The sequence below is a fragment of the Lutra lutra genome, chromosome 13 (assembly GCF_902655055.1).
Source record: "Lutra lutra chromosome 13, mLutLut1.2, whole genome shotgun sequence".
Lineage (NCBI taxonomy): Eukaryota > Metazoa > Chordata > Mammalia > Carnivora > Mustelidae > Lutra > Lutra lutra.
In genome coordinates, this window is record NC_062290.1 from 93,860,188 (window position 1) to 93,882,276 (window position 22,089).

Sequence of the window (22,089 nt, forward strand, 5' to 3'; positions counted from 1 at the left end):
CCGTGTGTGGACACGTGCTGTGGGTGCACCTGCTGGGGAGGGGAGCCGCGGGCCTGCCTTGGTGAGGTTCGCTGCTCTGGCTGGAAGCACCCTCGCCCGCGGCCGGCGTCTGTCTGGTGGCAGAGGGCAGGACCCCAGGCCTCAGGGCGCCCAGAGCCTCCCTGGGAAGGAGCCGGGGGAGGACATGGTCACCCGCGCCCAACGGCAGCCAGGCCCGGCCCAGCCCCTAGACAGCACGGAGATGAAGAGCGTTTACGACACGGCACAGAGCAGGTGGGCTGTCATTACCCCGTTAGGAACGGGGCAGCTGGATGACGTCATTCACTCTGTGGCCCCGCATGAGCGCGCTGGCCTGTTTGGGCTGGGACGGCCTGGGGCAGGGCGGGTGGCCACGTGCCCAGTGCCCAGTGAGGCAGAGGGGCCCACAGGGGCTCCACGAGGGCTGCGGAGCAGAGACCAAGGAAGGCGCACGGTCGCAGGACGAGGCACCAACAATCCGAGCGGGGGGCCTCGCTGCCCTGGACCAGAGCCCCCAGCCCCCCGCAGGTCGGGCAGCAGCCGAGTGGCCCCGCGCCTGTGCCGCCCCCAGGAAGCCCTCCTGCCCCTCGCACGGCCGGCTCCCAGCCCCACACAGGAAAGCCCCAGCAGAACAAACGAGAACGGGAGCGTGATCTATTTTTAAACGCTCATATTTTGTTTCTCCTCTCACGCTTTCCTGTGTTTTTCTTTCCACGTTCTAACGCCGCTGTGGGTCCGCGCGCGGCTCCGGCAGTGCCGATCTCCGAGAACAATCGCGCGGGGAAGAAAGTTCACAGTCAAACAGTCTCGGGAAGGCCAGCTGGCGAGGGGGGAGAACAGAGCGAGGCTTCGGGAACCACTCAGAAGGGGAAGAGAACCCTGGACGTCCGGGCCCACCCTGCCCGAGGGGAAGCGTCCGTGCCGTTCGCACAAAGCCCGCGCTGCAACCTCGGCCGTGCGGCGCTTCCCGGAGAGCGGTCTCTCTTCCAGCCCTGGAAGCAGAAACAAAACAAGTCCCACCCCCCACCATCCACGGATACATGAGGGATAAAATTACATTTGTACAAAAATAGATTTTTTTTTTTTACCTTTCCCGATGCTTTAGACACTTTCTCTCTACTCTGTACTCATCACCCTCCAGAGGGCTCGCGGCGCGTCCCAGTGAAGGCCTTGCTAAGGGTCGGGGGCCGGTAAAGCTGCTTTTGCTCCAAAGCATCTGAAAATAGATGCACTCCTCGCCTTGAGATCCTCACGCAAACCCGATTTCACCAACGGAGGGGTCCTCACGTACTTGCTTACGTGAAGCAAACGTATAGGAAAACGGGGGAAAGTCTTGATTAGAAACGAAGACAAAACGTTGGTAACTGCCCCGCGCTGTCTCTGTGCAGCAGGACGTGTCACGCCGCACCCCCGCGCTGACAGAGCACGGGCCATGCGCCCAATTCCGTGATGGGGACGACATCAGCTGATCGCCCACTGGCCACACATCTGGCCGGGCCCTGCCAGCGGCCCCCGCAGACCAGGGGCTCCACGCGGTGTCCGCGCTTGCCACCGGCTCGAATCTTCGAGGAACAGGAGACGTGGAGAGCCGGGAGCGCAGGGCCATCGCCCAAGAGACCGCGTGCTTCCGGGCGCCAAGGGCAGGCCGGCTTCCAAGGACAGCCCCTTGCAGACGCAGGCACAGTCGTCTTTGCTCCCTGCCCCCGATGTCACAGTGGGGACGTGAGTCCGCACAGCACTCCCGGGGCTCCGGCAGCTCCCGGGCCGGGCCGAGGCGGAGACGGGCGAGAGGTGGCCAACAAGCCGATGTTAGTGCTATCTTTAGAAAATTAAAGATTGTCCCACCAGAATAATAATAATAATAAAAATAATTACAAAAATCACCTTAATTGAACCAGATTGATAACACTAACGGTCCGGTAAATAAAGCTCCTACCTCTCTGCCGAGCCACATGCTATCCCCACTTCACCACCTCCCCCAGCGGCGCTGGAAGCGCGACAAGGACAGCAGACGGAGGAGGGGACAGCCCCGCGTGCCCACAGTGCCGTGCCCGCAGGCCGGAGGGGCTGGGGGCTTCCGGCTTTCCAGGCCATAGCCCGGGAGCCTCAGGGCTTTACGGACAAGCAGCCAGGGCCCCCGGGCCCGTAACGGGGAAGTTCTCCAGAAGCCGACCCTCCAACAGACCCAGTCCCGGGCTTCCTCCACTGAGGCCCCCACGTTCCCAAGGACCCTAGGCAGTGGAGAGGGCAGGGCATGGATGACGGGGCGCGTCCGACTGCAGAAGGCACCGGGGGTGTCGGGTGTGGGGCAGTCTACCGTCCCAACTGGGGGGACCCCGAGAGTTCCCAAGAGTGCCTGCATCACTGCCTGTCACAACCGAGCCCCCACAGGCTTCCAAGACTTTCGGGAGAGTCTGGGAGCTGGGCAGGCCCTCCATGCTCCGCCCCTGCCGCCCGTGTGGCCGGGGACCCCTCCCCTCCTCAGGAGCGGCTGGTGGCAGAGGAAGGCGGCTTCTGGGCAGGCTTTCAGAGCCCCGGCCTGGCACCTAACCGTCAGGTGGGCTGAGGCCTCTGGAAGGCAAAGCAGGGCCACCTCCTTCCCCACGGGGCCTGGAGGCCCCTCCCTGCCTTGCCCTAGCTGGGGAACCAGACTCTGGGGAAGGCACCCCCAACCCAGAGCTGCTCGTGGGAGCCTCAGGAGGGAAGCCTGTCTACAGAGCAACCCCTCAGGGGCTGAGAACACCAGAGCTGCCCACATCCCCCTGCCATCCCTGCTCAGGCCCCCTGCAGCGACAGATGCTAGGTTTGTGGAGTCTGAAGCGCGAGACTGGGAAGCACTCAGACCAAAGGGAGGACGTTACAGTGCAAAAGAAGCCAGTTCAACCTGAGAGCCCTGCACACCGCTGAGCACAGAGCACCCCGCCCCAGGAGGCTGCGCCCCTGCCCCGGCCGTGGAAACACTACAGAAGCAGCCACCAGCCTGGACGGGGGCGCCGTGGGCCAGAGCACATGCTGGAGCCCCGCCCGAGGCGGTCACTCCGACAACAGCTGGGCTGGCTGTCCCCGAGGGGCGTTCAGCTGCACACCCCAGGACCCAGGCATGCCACAGTCCCCGAGTCTAGGACTCGTCCACACAGAAAAGGCCGCCGGCGTCGGGGGCCCCTCCGCCAACAGCTCCAGAGGAAGCCCACCTGCCCCTTCCCACTAAGCTTCTCTGCCCACAAGGCCTTCTGGCTCCACGTGCCCCGGGGCGCCCCTGGCTCCCTCCAGCTGCCTGAAGACCCCTGGATAAAGCCTCCTGCCTCCAACCTTTGCCCTCGACAGGTCAGCATGGCCCCGGACTTGGGGAAGGGCGGGAAGCGGGCTCACCCTGCAGAGACAGGGGCTGGCCTGCCCCTCTGCCCAGACTAAATCCACAGACAGAACTGAGGCCGGGCTGCACATGGGGTCTGCTCGCCCCGGCTTGCGTATGGCTATGCAGGGGGAGAAGCTGAAGCCGTGACTTGAAGAGAAAGGTGAAGGGGGGAGGTGGGTGACCCCAGGCCCTGAAGCCTTGAGGGGGCCCTGGAACCCTGCTGGAGGTCAGCTCCTGTCCTGCTTGGCTTGGGGGTGACACTGCAAGTCATCTTTGGAAAAGGGGCCGCTCACCCTTCACGGCAAGGGAGGCTGGCTCACCCCAGAGCCCCCCTCGCCTTGCTGGGGGGCGGGTGGAATCTTTGTCCCCCTGCTCCTGAGCCTGGGTGGGGCACGCCGGCGGGGGGCACCTGATGAGAGGCGATGGGGGTCACTCCAAACACAGGAGGGGAGCATGGGATGTTCTGAACACCAGCGTGGCCCAGGGGCGGGCCTGCGGCCCGGAGAGCTGGCCCCGCTACCCCAGGAAAGCCGGGGCCCGGCTTCCCGCACGAGCAGCACTGGGAACGGCGAGGTGGCAACATGGAGGCTTAGCAGGCCGCGTCCCCACGTCCACAGAGGCTGGGCAGGGAAGGGGCAGGGGACGGGGCTCGGCTGAGAAGAGCAGTGGGCGGCCGGGCGGGCGCGGCCAGGCCAGCGGGCGGGCGCGAAGGACGGGCCGGCGGGCCTAAGTCATTTGGTGGGGGGCTTCCAGCATCTCCATGAGGAAGGTGTCGATGGGCGTGTCCCCGATGAGTTTGAAGAAGAAGAGATGTTCCAGGCACTTGAGGCCGATCGAGCGCAGGGCCGGCAGGCGTAGCAGCAGCTTGGCGAACCTGTGGGAGGGCCCGGTGAACGCGCGCCGGCCACCCTCCCCGCCCTCCACCCTCCACCCGGCACCCGGTGGCCTCCTGGGGACAGGACAGAGCCCGGAAGCCGCAGCAGCAGAGCCCGGCCTGTGCAGAGCCTGGGGGAAAGGGGGGCCAGGCCTCTCAGGGAGCAGAGACGGCAGGCCCGGGCCTGGGAGCAGGAGCGTGCGGGGTGGACACAAAGATCCCGAACGAAGGCCCGTGGCGGAGAGACTCGGGAGGAAGGACCCGGCGCAAGACAGTGGCCGGGCTGACTGCAGGCTCGACAGGGCTTCACGGGGAAGTTAAAATACGTGGGCTTGCTCCAAGCACGAGCAGGGGAAGAGCTACAAAAACGGGTCCGAGCACTGGCAGTGCGTCTGGCAGCAGTGGGGAGGTCAAGGCAGAGTGGCTCTGGGCCGGGGGAGCAGGTCGGGCTCAATCCAGCCGCAGCTCGTAAAGCACTGGCGTCCCGTGTGCCCCAGGCCGGCACCCACCCCTTCCTCAGAAACGGCTCTGCTGGAGCCGAGCCACAGGCCCGATCCCCAGGCCCTGCCCAGCCCTCGGGAGGAGACCGAACGGGGAGGGTGGCGGGAGGTGCTGGGGCTCTGGGGCGGGGGGACACCAGGCTCAGCTGCTCGGCTGCCGCACGCCCCCCCCAGCAATGGCATGGACCCTCGAGGAGCCATGGGGCCTCATTAATTATTCACAACGTCTGTATTTCAGGGGAGAAAGCCCTGTGGTTGGTCTGGCAGCCACACAACCCACGTTTTAAGGCAGAAACGCAGCAGAGGCTGGACCGGGGCCAGAGAAAGCGGTTTTCTGCTGAGCCGGCGAGATGGGCTGCGGCGGGGAGCCAGGAAAAACAAGCCCGCCCTCCGTCCTCCTCAGCAAGTTTCACTTTAAACCGAACCAGATGAGGGCCGTGAGGAGCAGGGCACAGCCACCCGTGCCCGCAGCTGCGCGTGCGCTGGCGGCCGGGGGGGGGCATGGCCCTCCCGAGAGAGGCCCTCTGCAGGTGCGGGGGGGCGGTAGAGTCAGGACAAGACTCGCGATGGCACCAAAGCCACAGACAGCCCCCTTGTCACCTGCCGAGCGCCCGGCACTGTGGACCCCGGCGCCCCCAGCACCCGCACAGCTCTGCACAGGTGTACAAGCGCCTACCGTGCGCTGGCATCTGTCCCCGCTTCGGGCAAGCGCACCAAGACCCAGGTCTAGGGGAGCCCATGAGGGGCCGAGGGAGGCCCTAGGGCACTGGCTGCACGCAGGCCTGTGTTTGCAGGGGCGGCGAGAGCGCCCGGGCACGTCTCCCATGCCCTGCACAGGCTCCCCCCACGGAGCAGGGCGCCTCCTTCTAACTCACACAAAGGTACCAGAAGGGCTGGGGGCGGTCCTGCCTGGGGCGGGGGTCACGGGCCCTGAGGCCCCGAGGGAGGCCCGGGCCGGGGCTCACCTTCCCGGCTGCTCTGGGTACTTGTGCTTGCAGTAGGTCTCCAGCGACGCGTACACCTTCTCTCGAAGCGCCTCCACCTCTGCTGGGTTCGAGAGCCCCTTGGAGTCTGCGGGGGAGGGGCCGCAGGTCAGCGGCCTCAGCCCAGACTGCTGCGCGGGGCACCCAGGCCCGCTCCCCGCCCGGCCCTGCCCGGCTGGGGCCAGCAGCAGCTGGACAGGCTCTGCCCCCGAGGCTGCCCCTCGAGTCCCGGCTTGGGTCCCGGCTTGGGTCCCGGCTTGGGTCCCGGCTTGCCGCTCGCTGGACACGTGAACTGCAGCCCACGCTGGACGTCCCGGCCCTCGGCTTCCCCATCGGGGGTCAAGTGCACTGGGCCACCGGCGCCCTCTCCTGGTCACCATGGCAACCAGGCTGAAGTGGGACCCTGGCTGCACTGGGGACTCCATTCCCCTGAGAGGGAGGAAAGCTCAGAACCATCACCCCAGAGACAGGCAGCCCTACGCAGGGCAGTGGGGGGAGAGGCTGACAGCCAGCCTGAGCCCTGGGACCCTGGGGGCGGGAGCCTGTGGACAGAGATGCCTGGGACGTCAGCCACCAAAGCCTCCAGGGCCCAGGGCTGGGATCTAGGGAGGCAGGGATAGACGTCCCAGGGCTCGAGCAGATGAGCCAGCCCGGCCCTTCCTGTCCCGGTCAGAGCCCACCCGGGCCGGGTCCTCTTCTCGGCTTCCTCGTCTCCCGGGGTTTCCCACGACCCAACAAGCCCACAGAGACGAACCCATCTCTCTCTACAGCGGCCACCATGTCACATGGTATCACACTAGGGTTCAAAGTCCCCAGGTCTGGCCCGAGCCAAGGGTAGCCCATCCTGACAGCCCCGGGGGCAGACGCTGGAGCCCACTGCTGCCATCTGAAGCCAGTGAGCCCCACAGTGGCTCTGTGGTGAGACAGGCCTGCCACCAGGCCACCTCTGAGCCACAGACTGGGGGGCTCACACCAGTGCCCACACCCCCAGCAGGTACACCAGGGTCCAGTGCGAAAGCCGCAGGCCGCCTGGGGCCCTGGGCACCTCAGGAATGTGTCAGGCTTCTCTGTAGCTCAGCACCCAGGCCTGGGGGCCTCCGCTCTGGCCACATCCTCCCTGCACCCGCAGCCAGGGACCCCGCGCCGGCAGCCAGGCCATGCGCAACCGCAACAGGGAGGGCACCCGGCAAGGCTAAGCTGTGCGGCCCCGGCTCCCATGCTGGCAGGACCACAGGCTCAGAGCATAAACCTGGGGAACAAGTGCCCCTGGACACGGTCTGTCCCCACAAGAAGACACTCATCTCTCCCACAGCCAGTTCTCTCCGCACTGGAGCTGACGGAAAGCGGGAGGTCCGGGCCCAGAGCCCCTGGCACCATCCTGGCTTCCCCACTGGCTGGCCAGCTCCCCAGCTCCCCCAGAAGCCGGCAGCAGCCCCGAAGGACACTGCGCCCCTGAGCCCCCCCCCCACCGCCCGGGCTCCAGAACGTGCCCACCACAAGTTCATGGAGAGGCTGCCTCTTCCAGGGCCCAGGATTCCAGGCAAAGTGGGGCCACGCTTTGGACGCAGCACCCAAACCACAAAGGGTGAGCACAGCTCCCCAGGCAAGGCCAGGTGTCGTGCTCACGAGAGCTGTGAGAAGAGGGCGGCAGGGCTAGTCTCCCCTCGCAAGGAGGGGATGGGCGACGGGCCCCACAGCACAGCACCAGCGAGCGCTGGGGGCTCGGGGCTGGCCAGCAGGCCATGTGCCGGGGAGGCCGTACCGGGGTTGAAGAGGACGATGGCGCGCAGGCAGCCCAGCTCCGTCTTGTCCATCTGCATGTCCCGCATCTTGGACACGAGCTCCGTCAACACCCTGCAGAGGAAGCGGGCCACCACCGCCGTCCTGTCAGACTGCACCCCCCCGCCTGGACGCCCCCTGCCAGAAAGACCCTAAGGACAGGCTCCCCATGGCCTGAGGCCAGGCCCTGCGGCCCACGGGAAAGCTGTTCTCCCCAGGACATGGCCTTCCTTCCTCCCACCTAGCTGCCAGGCAAGGAGACGTTTCGCTTCTTGTTACCAGACGCTCGTGGCCAAAGCAAGCCGTGGCTCCTTGTCAGAGGGCAGGGCTCTGAACCACCCCCGCTGGCCCAGCCCCTGTGGGCAGTGGTGTCCGTCTGTCGGCAGCACCCTGCGGCTTGAGCTCCCCGACCTCCCCTGCCTGCTCACGGGCCCCCAAACTCGACAGCCGTGCCCAGGGAGGGCTAAGCGGTTGGTGAGACTGGACAGGGGAACGAAGGACGGTGGCCCAGGAGGGCCTGGACGGTCACCCCACAGAGCCGGGGAGTCCCCGACGGTTGGCAGGCAGCACAGGGAACAGATCCCTGGGAGCCTGGAGGTCAGAGTCAGAGGGGATGGGTGCTCCAGAGGGTGCCCCGAGGCCACTCCTGTTCTGTTCACTCAGAGGGCAAGGAGGAGCTGGTTGTCCCTGATGTCACCTGCTGGGGTCTAAGCGCGCCCCTCTGCCACCGTCGCCTCCCTCCCTAGCAGCTGGAAACAGATGGGCAGCTCGGAGCATGGCGGGGGCCACGGCTCTAAACCAGATCCCAGGAAGCCGTACTTTCTAGAGGCCTCTGTGGACACCACAGCGCAGCCCTCCTAACCGCGCAGGGCTTCAAGGAAGGGAGCTGGAGGAGGCCGATCTGCTTGTTCCGCTGTGCACTGGGTGTCCCCAGCACGGGGACTTGCAGAGGCGAGAACCTCGCCCTCCTACGTCCACATCGACACCCTCCGGGGACAGAACGGGCCATGAACCTGGGCGGGGTCCCCACCTGTCAAAGATGGCGCCCACCCCCGCGCTGTGGGCGCTGTTCCGGTGGACGTGCAGCCCGGTGGCCAGGAGGATCCCGTCCTTCACGGCGATGGACCGGTGGGAGAAGGAGGCGATGAGCAGCTCATTCCAGCCTGGGGGGAGGAGGGGGCGTGGTCACACGGGGGTCCCTTCCCCGGACGGGCTGCCACTCAGCCTCCACAGGCAGCATGCACCGTCGCAGAATGTCCCACAGGGGGTTCTGGGGACCCCACATCCTGGGGGTGTGGCACAGAAACGCTCCTGAGCACCGATGTTGAGGACATGCCTCTTCCTTCTGTGGTGCAAACTCGGGCAGTAAAGGCCCTGAGAAGTCCCGCACAGAGCATCTTCTTTGGCTCTATGTAACCCACATGCTCCCCAACCCCACGCGTCCCAGGAGGTCCCTTCCCACACAGGCAGGACGCTCGTGCCACGGAGGATGTGGGGATCCTCTCTGGGACGGCCACGGAGGAGCGGCCGCCCACTGGTCTCAGCGGCACACTCTCCAGTTACTGCGTACTATGTGGGGTACCACAAAATAATAAATTCTTAAATTAAAACAACGCATCTCAGAGCCTCGGGCAGACGGGACACTCCCTCTCCGTGAGCTCCCAGCAGAGACAAACTGGAGGAGGTGTCCAGGGTTAGGAGAAAGTATGGAAGCAAAACTTGAAATAGAAATGATTTCTGTGCCAGGTTCTCAATGACTCCTGTGAACAGGAGCCCCAGGCCACCTCCACAGAGATGGCCCTGTCCACAGCCACACTCCCAGGGCCCGAAGGCTCTGGGCTTCGTGGCACAGTGTCACGCAGGCTACCCCACTTCCTACCAACCCCAGTCCTACAGAACTATAGCCCCATTTTCCAGAAGGAGAACCTGAGGCCTGGTGCAGGGTAGAGCTCACCCCATCACACAGGGAATCAGGAGCCCCGGCCCCTGTCACCTTCGCCTCGTGGCTCTGGGTGTCAGGTGTTATGCCCCAGCTGGAGGCACCCACAAGGCCAGGGACGAGAGTCCTGCTACGGGCCAAACTGGCCCCAAGAGCATGTCCCCCCACGGCAGGACCACTCTGCATCACTCTGCCTCTCCCTGCCATCCCCCTCCCCTGGGGCCTGCCCAGCGTCCTCCTACCTCTGGGCCGGCTGCCACCTCTCCTGATGCCCCAAGCGCACCCAGGGCCCAGCAGGCATGGGGCAGGGCTGCCCTCGGACGTTCCCACGCACCAAGCACGTGCAGACGGCCCGGCAGGGCAGGAGGCCGGTGGGGTGGGAGTGCTCCCTGCCGCCACACCCCCAAAGGCCTAGCACCCCGCACAGCTGGAGACCCGCCCCTCCTGTCCCTCCAGCAGGAACCCACACTCAGCATGCCTGGAACGTGTCGGGAGCCAGGCCTGACCCGAACCCCAGAGTCTGTGCTCCTACCCCTGCCCCCTCCACAATCCCCATGTGAGGAGCAGAGGCCTCAGTGCATGGAGAGGTCGGAGCAGAAACCCTCCAGGGCGGCCTCTCCAGAGATCCCCAGACAGCCCCTGCCCCTCCGAAAGCCACTTAGAGACCCGAAACCAATGACCTCTTTGTGGGTGGGGGGAGCAATGCCAGAGGACGGCAGGGCCAGGCGGGAGCCCCACACTGCAGGAGAAAGGGGTGTCCCCCAGGTCCCCGCCCTCTGCCCCCAACCCTTCCCTGCCAGGGCCAGCCCAGTCACTCACCTGCCCTCAGCAGGATGACCTGGTCGTCCAAGGGCAGCTCAGAGAAGTGCGGGACCCGCTTGGCCCACTCGACCAGCGTGAAGAGCTGCTTGTCCGCGGCCTGACAGATGTTGGTGACGGGGTCGTTGGGCTGGGCGGGGAGAGGCACCCACTGAGCGCCTGGCTGAGAGCACGGCCCAGACCGGGCCCCCGCTGCATGTGCTACCCCAGCCCTGGGCAGAAGATCGGCCCCAGGGCCTGTGTCCTTGCGCCCCGAGCCCGTGGCTAGTGCTGCTTTGCGTCCCCCTCTGTGGGCATGATCTAGGGAGGGTTTGAGGGGGGTCCGGGGTCATCACGGGGTCCCCAAGGAGGGAAGCAGGGGTCAGAGACGGGAACCTGTGAGCAGGAGAGAAGCTGCCAGCTTGACCCTGGAGGAGGGCCCGGGCCAAGGAGGCGGCACCTCCAGCAGCGGGAAGGGAAGGGACGTCCTCCCCAGAAGGAACCAGCTCTGGCCACACCGCGACTCTCGTCCCAGGACGCTGCCTGCAGACTTCGGACCTCCAGGACTGTAAGACACTAAAATCACTGCTGTGGGAAGCCCTAGGTGTGGGGGCTGAGTGCCCCCAGTCAAAGGTGGGGAAACGGAGGTGCGGGCGTGAGTGCCAGGCTGGGGCGGGACTCTGAGGAGTCCCTCTAGGGCCACTTCTTCCTACCGGGTGTGGAGACAGCACACAGAAGGGGGCATCAGAGGCCCTTCCGGTAACTTCTAGCCAAAAGAGACTCTCCCCTCATTGTCACAGATGAGGAAACCCAGGCAGGCCTCAGGGGAGCCCCCTCCCGGCTCCTGACCAGCGGACCCTCTGGGTCCTGAGCGAGGGGGAGGACAACAGCCACACACAATGGCCGGGGCATCCTCTGAAGAGCTCCCCTGCCTCAACAGGAAACACCTGGCGTACAGGGAGGCTCCGTCCAAACGCCCGGGGCCCGCGGGAAGGGCCCGCTGAGGGTGCGTGTGGGACGCCCGGTAACATAGTGGCACAGAGACCACAGGGTTGGAAGGGGCTGGGGTGTACAGACGGGGACACGGAGCTGCACACATAGGCGTCAGCCAGGGTTTCTGGGGCACAAGGGACCCCCAGCCCAGGGTGCCAACACCCAGAGTGCCCCCCACACTGGCCCTCACCCAGAGTCCCTCCTCCATCCCCAGCAGCAGATTCGGTGCAATCCAGAAGCCCGGGGCCCCGTGCCCCAGCCCCACACCCCCGTGGGGGCTCCCCCCACCCCATGATTCACGCGGGCACAGGGGCCAGCCCACACAGAGTCCCCGCGTGAGACACACCCAGCAGCCAGCATGCCAGACGCCAGGGCTGGGTTCTAGTGCGTTCCACCATGGCCAGACTCTGCTCCTCAGAGGCTCAGGGCAGCCCCGTGCGGGGAGAGCCCGGGCCCGGGCAGGAAGGCAGGCACGTGCTGGGCACCAGATGACGCGTGTTCCCCGCTCAGCCAGCCCCTCTGTGGGTCCACACCAGGGAGCAGAGGGCAGCCCGGCTGTTCCTAAGAATGTCCTGGCTTAGCAACCCTTTGCCCCCCTCCCAGTTCTTTCTGGAGTTCCTGTGCAATCGTGAACGCCTCGAAGCTGGCCTCCCCTCCCCTCACTGGGACTGCAGGGGTCGGCCCCGTGTGCACCTTCTCCCTGACAGGGCACAGATCTGAGGGGGGCCGCGGTGTGCAAGGAAGCGCAGGGAAGCAGGGACGGCCCATCACCTGGCCACAGGGGCCTGGCGAGCACACGGGACCCTCCCAGCCTGGGCTCTGTGTGAGTGCCCACCGGCAGGCGGGGTCCTGGCTGGAGCTGGGCCGTGACCAACCACCACCTCCAGGCACGTGGCAGGGCGGGAGTTAACACACCACACGCCCCACTAATGGCTGCCGCACGCTGGGGGACAGGAAGGAAGCTCTATGCCCCGTCATGGGGCCAGACCCACCTTTGCAGGGCCATGAAGGCAGGCCGGCGGGAAAGGGGCCCCTGGGAAAAGGGACACCTCGGACACAACAGAAGCCTGAGGAGGAATCAGGGGGAGCCACACGTGCAAAGGCCCTGGAGTTGGGGGGCCCGAGCTGGGCGTGTCCAGCATGGTGGGGGCTGCTCTGGGCCAGGTGGAGAACAGAGGGAGGGAGGCTGCTGTGACCTCAGGGCCAGTCACAGGGCTCTGATCCCAGCCCTGACCCCACAAGAGGGCACAGGTGAAACCACCCCTCGGCCTGCACGCCTGGGGCAGGTACAGGACTCCCAAGACCCAGCTGAGCAATGGCCCGAGGCCACAAGGAGCCGGACAGCATGTGCTGTGTCCTGAAGTTCAGTGCAGCCCACGACAGCTTGGGCCTCCTATCCAGCACCACCTACTAGGGGCCAATGGTCCCCGAGCAGTGCCGGCCCTGCCGGCCCTGCCGCCCTGGGGGAGGCTGTGTGTGCAGGGGTGGAGCTCACCGAGTTGGGGTTCAGCCCCATGTTTACGTCCACATACGTCTCGGTCTTGGGCTCGACAGCCAGCTCCGCCTCCAGAATCTTCTCCACCGGCATGTCCTCGTTGGCGCTGCTCGTGGACTCCACCTCGTTCTCGTTCCTGTCCTTGCCCCGCTGTCTCTCCTCCTGTACGGCTGCAGGGGCGGGGGGGGGGGGGGGCGGTCAGCCCGCGACTCCCTCAGCCGTCAGGAGCCCAGCAGCACCAGCCCTGAGCCAGCGCGCCCACCGGGGCCACAGAGGGAGGCACGGCTCAGAGCTGGACGAACCCCTGCCCCATCTCTGCCCCAGGTCTGGCCTCCAGCAGCCATGCATGCCCAGAACACAGGGTACACCCGCCCTACATTAATCCACCCAACACACTGGCCCACACCAGCACCCGTCCAGGGCCAGGCGCACAGCGGCCAGAGTACACAAGGCTGCTCTCACGCAGCTGACCGGTGGCTTAGCAGCACTCCCAGCATGCAGTGAAAAGAGCTTCAATGGACTATGGACTCAAACAAAACCAGGAAGGCTTCCTGGAAGAAGTGGCAAAAAAAGACAGGTAACAGTTCAGGCAGAGGAGGCAGCATGTGCAAAGGCCCAGAGCCGGAACACAGCCGCTCCTGATGAATGGAGACCTCTGCCACTGGCTGGAGAACCACTGCGGGGGGTACCAGTGGCGGGCAAGAGGCAAGTTCCTGCACAGGGTCTGACGAGCCACAGGAGAGAGACAGCACGGCACACGCGTCTCCAGCTGTAGAAAGAAGGGTCCCAAGGGAGACCAGAAGCTGGAGGCCAATCACGAGTGTGAGCCAGGATGCCCTGGGCTGGCCTGGTGGGGGTGGGGGGGAGGGCTGAACACGGGGGTGGTCAGGGGGTGGCCCAGCAGGGAGGGAAGCCTATGCAGGGAGGCAGAGAGGCAGAGATGGAGGCATTGACTTCCAAGCAGCCACACGGAGCCCCACGTGGACAGGTCTGCTTACAGACCTTGGGCCACGGACCCCCACCCCCCAGAGTCCCACTAGCACCCGACACGGCTCCTGAGGTGGCTGCGGCCCCCCAGGCAGACCCCCATCTCCTCCCCGTCTGCTCTGGTACGAGCACCAAGGGCCCTGGACTGGGGCAAACGAGTCAGCAGCGGGGAGAAGAGCCACGGGCCAGGAAGCGCTCTCTACGTGGCGCTGGTCAAGCCTGAGCTGGCTAGGCTCCGGGGGCCCCCAGAGGCCGTCAAAGCAGCACCAGGATGGGCCTCCCCCAAGGCCACCCAAGCCCACCCTCTACAGTCATGCTCTCCTGAGCCCCAGCCGTGTTGACAGGCCCCAGCACCAGACCCCTGGGGTGGCCACGGCTTCCGCAGGGCCGGCTCCCTGCCCCTGCCCCAGACAAGACCCTTGGCTTCTTGGGGCCCCTGGAGACCCCATCACCAAGTGGGAGCTTGGTGAAGGGACTCAGAGACCTCTGTCCACATGCCCATCCCAGAGGAGCCTGGAAATGGCCCCGCGCTGCAGAGCCCAGGGGCACTGATGAAGCTGGGCCCACTCCAGGTCCGGAAGGCTCCTCGTCAGTGAGGACCCACACGCCAGGCCTGGGTCCCTCGCAGCACCCCAAGCAGCTCCGGCCACTCATCCCCTTACCAGAAACCCCAGGGCTCAGAACAGGGTAGGTGCTGGCAGCAGCCGTTCTCAGGAGACGGCCCCGGGCAGCCCCTCCTCCAAAGACCACCGCCAGTGGACCCCTCTGCTGGGCCAAGCACCCAGCACACTCCACGGGCCCTGCAGAACCTTCAACTCGACAGATACCCAGAACACCCGACCGGAGCTCGGGCCACGTGGCAGCAGCTCCCACCACCTCCCGGACCCTCACCACCCCGTCCCTGATGGCACTCCGAGCTGCACCTTGGTGAGGGTCTGGTACACAGCCCGCTGCGGGGGGGGGGGCCCAGGGCAGAGCACGGAGATCACACACAGTGACGTGCACGGGAGGTCGAACCCGCCCAGGGCAGAGAAGCCGGCTCAGGCCGGCGGAGTCTGACAGCCATAGGGCCTCTGGTCCAGTGCCCAGCTTCCGGCCAGCCTGGAGGTGCCAGCTCAGCCAGGGGGCCTCGAGGTCTTCCCAAGGCTACCGGCCACACGCTGGTCCCTCTCTCCCTCCACCGAGGCCCCCTTAGGCCACCTCCCACTCCCTATCTCTGACCCATTGCAGACGGACATCCCCAAAACCAGGTTGGAGCCCCAGTCCCTGCAGAGCCATAGCCTGGCACCCCGCCCTCGCCCCTCACGCTCCCGTGGGACTCCACGCTCAGTGCCCTCTTTCCAGGTCCAGCGTCCTGGGGCAGGGCCTTCTGGAGAGCAGAAGATACAGCCCCTCCCGGGGCTTCCTGAGTGCGACGGCCCTGGGTCTTAGACGGGGCTGGGCCTCCTCTCTAGGGGCCCGACATCTCTGGGGAACACACACAGTACCCCCTCCCTGAAACCCCGGGCCCACCCCCTGGCTCTAAGGGCCCAGACTCAGGCTGTCTGATCCGTCCCTCTCCCCTTTGGCTCCACACTGGCTTTGGCAAACGCTGAGGCACCAGCAGGAGGGCGGAGGGTGGGAGGACGGGTGGACACGGCTCTGGCACCCTCTCTGCCCAGCCTTGGCTCCCAGCTGTCCCTTCTTCCTGCGCCCGCAGCTCCCGGGTTTGGCCAGTCCTCGCTGCCCTCACACCTCCAGCCCAGGGGTGCGGGGGTCCCCGATGGTGCTGGCCCCAGGGGTCCCCCAGGCCTGTCTGGTTCCCACGACATGGCCCACAGCTCCCTAACAGTCCACATGAACACCTCTCGACCACCCGTGGGCCCCTGAGGGCAGGCCCCATGTCCCTCATGCACTGACAAGTGGCTGTCCAGGCCCAACCCCGAGCCAGAGGCTACGCTCTCCGGGACCCAGAGCACCAACTCAAGCGAGGGATTGCCATCCACGCAGCAAGTCTCAAGGACGGGTCAGCCAACACCTTCATGCCACACCAGCTGGGCCAGGAGCCCCGGCAGGAGGCCCCAAGTCAGAGCCGCTGCGAGCCCGGCTCTTCCACAGACTCTGACAGCAGGGGTGTCCGCGGGGGGCTCGCGCCGGCATGGCTGCGGCCGGCTGCCCGTCCTCTGGCCCCTCTCCAGCCAGGCCTCCAGACGCCAACAGGGGGCGGGGGCTGGGCCCCTCGTTGGTCCCCCCTCAGCCACAGGGGATGAGAGTCCAGGAGAATCACCCAAGCCACATGGCCAGCAGCCAGGGTGACACACCCGCGTCCAGGCAGCCCGTGTCCCCGAGACCCCGAGGATGGGGTGGTCCTCAAGGTCTGTGCTCTGGGCAGAACCTGAAGCTGTTAGAGCCAGGATGCCGCAAGAGGCACCTCGTCTTACCAGCTGGGGCGACAGGCTCGCAGCAGCCCAGGGGCCCAGCTGAGCTCACGGGACAGTGGACGGCTCCAGGCTCAGGAGTCGGGCAGCCCGGCCTCCTGGGTCCCGCCCCGCCCTGGACAGCCCTGTGGCCCCGTTTGCTCGGCCCTGGAGCGGGGAAGCACGGCGCTGGCCCCGGGGGGGACCCACAAGGCGCTCACACCTCCGTGCCTTCTGCTCCCACACTCCTCACACGCGGCCAGTGGTGGGTCTCCTCCCACTGCACAGACGGGACGGATGCGGTGGCCCCAAGGCGGGGGCAGCGCCCAGAGCGGCGCGGGGTGGAGGTCCCCAGCACCTGCCTCCTCCGTGGGGGCGGCGCGAATTAATGAGCCAACGCTCCGTGAGGCACTTTGAAGCCGTGGAGGGCCGGCAGCTCCACACGGCATCATTATAAATATTATGGTTTTATTTATAGACACGGAGGGGGCAGGAGGGAGCCCGGGGACTTATGTCTTGCCAGCTCAATCACCTTTCAGATAGAGTCATGTTTGCCTTACGTTGTGCTGGCGCCGGGAAGCCTCAGGCAGGAGGCGTCTGCGAACACAGGGCCTCATTATCCCCACAGGCGCGAGCGCTGCGGGACCCCGGGAAGACCACAGAGGCACAGGCTGGGAGGGGGTTCCACACCCAACGAGACCGGGGTCCCTGGCATCTGGGGAGATGCTGATGTGGGGGTGGGGGGCAGCAGTCTCTCCGCCAGAGCAGGCCACCCCGGTCCTGGTGCCCACCGCCACCCCTCCAGGCTGCAAGGCTGGGCAGGAAGCCAGGATGTGGGAAGGGGGTGTCTCTGGAAGGCAGCACCCCAGCCTGCTGCCAGCTGGCTGGGCCCTTCCTCTGTCCCGTGTGCAGCCCCAGGACAGGCAGGACTGACGGCACAGAGCCCCTTCGTCCGACCCAGAGAAGGGACTATCCCGCCGATCGGCTCTCTAGCTCAGCGGACACGTTCCTCCCGCTCTCCGGGCACTCAGTCCAGGACAAGGTGTCGGCATGCGGGAGTGACCCCGCACATGCTCTCTCTCTCTCACACACACACACAGACACACACGATCTCTGCTCTCCACCCCACACCACCGCTGCCCCGTTGCTCCCAACGAGCCCGCAGGGAGCCGCTGCGCGGCCACGGTCACCTGCGGAAACAGGCACAGACAGGCAGTCACCCACTCGATGTCGCTGGGGTAGTGTGGGAACCCAGCTGGGCTCTTTGTCCACAGCAGGAATGTGTGGGGCACTTGTGCACGCACGCACACAAGCACACACACACGCGCGCAAACATGCGCGCACAGACACACGCGCACACACACGTGGTCAGGAGACAGAGCTCGGAAAGCAAAGGGAGGCAGGAAGGAAACAGGGAGAGGCGGGCAGCGGGGCGGTCCTCCAGCCTGGGCAGGCGTCACCCCAGGGGGGCCAGGCCCCCCATCAGACCAGAAGCGCCAGCAGCACGCCCCACCAGCCCTGCCACCATGCGCTCCCGCAGACAGGCCCGGGCACAGCCTGGCCAGCGGCCGGCATTCCCACCGGGGCCGCAGCCCCCACCTCCCCGGGAATGCAGCTGAGCGAGTCCCAGGCCGGCGCTTGTGTACGCAGGCCCCTGCATTGCCCAACAGAGATGCTATCTGCCGGCACCAAGGAGGGGTCTCTGTCCACTCTAAGCCAGAGCAAGCCCCTCCTGAGCTCTCCCTGAGGGTCAGCCAGTCTGGATGCCAACCCCGAGCTGCTCCCTCCCGCGCTGCACTGGGGGACACCGTCTGGGTGCAAGCCCGCTTCCTCGCCCGTACCGGGGCCCTGATCACAAGCTTCTCTGCAGGGCCACGCAGCCCAGGCCAGACTGGAAACCAACACCTCCCATCCTCCGTGCTCCAGGCCAAGCCCGGCGTGGCTCGCCCCCACTCCCCTGGGTGCCATGCTGCCCTGCTGCTGGCAGGCCCCCAGCTTGTCGCCGAGACAACAAAGAGGAAAGGAGCAGTTTCAGGACCAGTTCTGGGGGGACGGGGCAGTTCCCAGCACCCAGCTACAGGCCTCGGGGCCTGGGAGACCCTGGAGCTCCCTGCTGGACTGGCTCCAGAGTCACACTGGGGCCACTGGTCACTCACTCAAGACAGAGGCTGTGCACTGGGCCCCGAGCACTGGGCAAGCACAGGGAAGGGGCCCAGCTGTGTGCTGCTGTGCTTCGGGCAGGAGAGAGCTCCGTGGGAGGGTTTTTACTGTGCGTTGTGACTTATAAATCCGATACAAGGCAAGAAGGAGGGGGGCCCTGCCGGGATCAGGTATTTATCTAACGGCCCATGACTCAGGTCTTGAGGGCCATGTGCTGCCTCAGGAACGCACCTAAAGCCCCAGACTCATCCATCAGATGAGAGAGCGAGGCGAGAGACACAGGCTGGCGAAACTCCGGACCGAGCTGACGGGGGCAGCCCGGACCCCTCCCCCCACAACCTCTGCAGCCCGTCTGTCTCCGAGAAGCCCAGCAGCAGGGCGATGGGGCAGGGTGCCCAGTGAGGCCCTCCACACAACACCCTGTCCCCGTGGGCACCAGGGCAGGGGCCAGACCAGGCCTCTTCCACCCTGGGACCCTGGAGCTGCACTGGGGCAAGACGGGCATCACCCAGTCTCTCCCGAGACGGGCAGGGGAGGCGGCAGCCAGAGTCTGATGGCGCCCAGGCTCCAAGCAGCCAGGCTGAGAGGGCTTGAGGAAGAGGTCAGCATCTCCGGAGCCATCCAGGGACCTGGGGGGGGAGGGTCACTCTCTGGGGCCTGGAATGGCATCCGGGCCTCGCAGAGCAGCTCTACCGGCTCGTGTTCTTGACCTCAGCACACGCACGCCCTCCGGCTGGGCTCATGCTCTCCCTACATCCTCCAGTCTTAGGGCATCAGGCTGGACATCGGCCCGCAGTTGGGTTCCCCGACCAACACTGACCATACCGGGGTGGGGGGGCTGCTGCCTGGTAACATGACAATCATGGTCACTGGACGCCTGCCCACAGCTCAGTGCTCATGCCCAGCACCCAGCATGGCACCTGGCACCAGGAGAGCTGAGCTTGGCAAGCGAGTGGTCTCGGGCACTAACCCAGGCTCGCCCTGTGCTAGGCTGTCCTCGAGGGAGCCCGAGCCTCCCACGGCATGCCGGCACCCAGCCTTCTGCCCAGGCCCCACACCTGGGCACACACCGGTCTACTGCCTGCAACACGCTTGCCCTGCCCGAGTTCCTGTCCCAGCAACAATGCTGCATGGACCTCCCCTAGCAAGGCCTCCCTGATTACAGGGGCATCCGGAGGAACCGGGGCCGGGTGCACACGTCCTCCGGCTGGGCACGTGCTTCCTCAACCCGGGATGGCCTGAAGGAGGGCAGCACTGGGAGCCAGACGCCTGCGTCCCACCTGGCATGCGACCTCAGACAAGCCCTGGACCCTCTGGGCTTCAGCCTCTCCACCTGCACGAGGAAGAGTGGGTGGACCGAGCAGTACAAGGAACAGGCACCCCGACCAGAAGGCATGGGGGCACACACCCCCCATGGATGGCGCCGGCCCCTGCGGCTCCCCTTGCCGGGAGCGGCGCCATGTCCTGCTTGTCCCCTGCAGCCCAGAGCAGGAAATCCTGCAGGACCGCACGGCCCGTCTGGGTCTCAGCTTCTCCCCAAGAATCATGGAGCTAAAAGAGGAAATGAGACGAGAACCACAGGCACCGCAGGTGACAGTCCTCGGCAGTGGGCCACCAGCCTGGGGACCCCGTCAGGAGCAGCGGTGGCACAGACGGGAGCAGACACAGAGCCCCTGCTTCCAGAGAGCACCTCCCCAGTCCCACGAGGCCCTGGGTGTGAGCGCCAGCGAGACGGGCCCCCCGCCCGCTGCATCTGAGCACAGGAGCAGAGTGTAACCCAGGGAATGAATCCAGCAGGACACAGCGGTCGGCAAGCCTGCAGATGGGGAAACTGAGGCCCACAGCGAGAGGCTGGACAGAGGGAGGTCACACTGCCACGCTGGGGCCAAGAGCTCGGGCCCAAATCTGGCTGAGTCACTTAACAAGTTCAATGGCCTCAGGGGAGTGACCTTCCATGCCAGCTGTCCCCCTGCCCTGCCCCTAATAAACGCTGTCCATAAAGCGGGCCCCCATACCCAAGCCTGAGAGTCCGACTGCTCTGAGGACCCGGGGAGCCTTCACCAGGTGTGCAGAAGGAAGAGGGGCCCAGGGCGACCCCGGCACTCGGCGGACTCGGGGACACCCGCTCGGTCTCCGGAGTATCCTGCTCAGGACACACAGGCACCCGCGACCCTGGGCTCCTCCCGCCCCGACCCCACCTCCCACCTCGGCCCTCGCGCTGCTTAAGCTGCCCTTGCCCGGCGCCCCGGAAACCATGCACCGGGTTGCCACGACCTCGTGGCATGACCATGAGGAGGGTTCGATCGGCGCAAGTCCGCCACCGGGCTGGAAGGACGGACGCGGGCCCCTCGGTGATCCCGGGCACGCAGCAGGTGCAGGGAAGGTGGAGCAAAGCCCGCCGCGCAGCCACACGCCCCGCAGGGAGCGAGCACCCGGGCAAGCAGGACGCGGCACTGCACCACCCCCCGCCCGGCCAGTGCCCGTGCCCACCTTCCCGCTTCATGCCCATGGCCAGGCACTTCTGGTAGCGGCAGTACTGACAGCGGTTCCGCTGCCGCTTGTCGATCAGGCAGTCCTTGTTGTCCCGGCACGTGTAGGTCAGGTCCTTGCGCACCGTCCGCTTGAAGAAGCCCTTGCAGCCCTCGCAGCTGTAGACCCCGTAGTGCTTGCCTGCGGGGAGAGGCCCCCGTGACCACGCCGCCCCGGCCAGCCTCCCACCTCCCTGTGCCCCGCCTGTGGGGTCCCGTGGTGCCGCGGCGTCCTACCTGAGGAGCGGTCCCCACAGATGGCACAGATGTGCTTGGTGAAGGACGCCATGTTCCCTGAGGGGTGGGCCGGGACTTTGAGGACACCATTGAGGCCCAGGGGGGGCTTGATGTCCTCGCTGCTGCTGACGGGGTTCATGGGTGAGCTGAGCTGAGGAGGGAAAAGCAGGGGTGTCTGGGGGGCACGTGTCAGCATGCTCCCCCGCACCCGCCCCACGGTCAGGGAGCCACCAACGTAACCCCACTTTACAGAGAGGGAAACCGAGGCTCAGAGGGGGGCCCTGCCCGCCACAGGCCACACAGCTCAGGAGGGGCAGGGCCCACCTGTGCTGAGCGGCCACCAGGCTTCGGGGGGCTGCTCTGCCCACAGCCGACCCAGACCTCAGGGGAGGACCCCTGAGGCCCTGCTCATGCCCCTGCCCCTCGCTCAGCTAAGAACTGCCCCCCATTACTGCGCACGCCCTGGACAAGACCACATGAACTCGCCACCGTCCCCGTGAGGCAGGCACTTGGGGGAACCCCGACCCACAGATGGTGGGTGCCGAGGCCTGGTCCCAGCAGACCAGAGAGTCGGGGTCCATGCAGCAGGCCACCCTGCCAGGGCCGCAGGGATCAGAGTGGGGGTCCCGGGTCATGTAGCTCCAGGCGTGCAGGGCCAGGCCAGCACCCCTCGGCGCCCAGCCCCGCCCCTCCTGGAGGAAGCGTGGGAAACTCACCAGTCACCCAGCAACAGCCGCGCGGCGGTGACACAGCGGTGACACAGCAGTTTTGGTTCTGCTGCGTCCAGTCCAGGGCTGCTGTCAGCACCCAGAGACGCTCCCCACAGCAGCCCACAGGCCGGCCCGTCTCCCCCGGTGCCGGGACCCCAGCCGCGCGGCACCCCCGCACCCCCACTTCTGCAAACCCGGCGGAGGCGGAGACCGGATGGTGCGGGCGTCCGTGGGGAAGGGCGGCGGGCGCCATGCTGCCCCCTGGTAGCCCCGGGCCCCTCCTGCCAGCGGGAACCTCGCCTCCTTCCGTCCCCACGGCCCCCAACCCCCCCCCTGC

General features: G+C 66.4%; 1 protein-coding gene across 1 annotated transcript in view; it reads right to left on the reverse strand.

The window, feature by feature from the left end:
- Positions 1–1,450: 1,450 nt before the first annotated feature.
- The window catches only part of RXRA (retinoid X receptor alpha), a 91,737-nt gene continuing 71,098 nt past the window's right edge, over positions 1,451–22,089 (reverse strand). Inside the window, exons 3-10 of the mRNA XM_047699067.1 lie at positions 21,043–21,193; positions 20,768–20,947; positions 12,735–12,904; positions 10,268–10,397; positions 8,540–8,672; positions 7,493–7,584; positions 5,713–5,818; positions 1,451–4,247 (exon numbers count right to left, since the gene is read on the reverse strand). Of these exons, the coding sequence (XP_047555023.1) occupies positions 4,100–4,247; positions 5,713–5,818; positions 7,493–7,584; positions 8,540–8,672; positions 10,268–10,397; positions 12,735–12,904; positions 20,768–20,947; positions 21,043–21,193 (1,110 nt within the window). The 3' untranslated portion in view covers positions 1,451–4,099. The remainder of the gene's footprint in view (positions 4,248–5,712; positions 5,819–7,492; positions 7,585–8,539; positions 8,673–10,267; positions 10,398–12,734; positions 12,905–20,767; positions 20,948–21,042; positions 21,194–22,089) is intronic.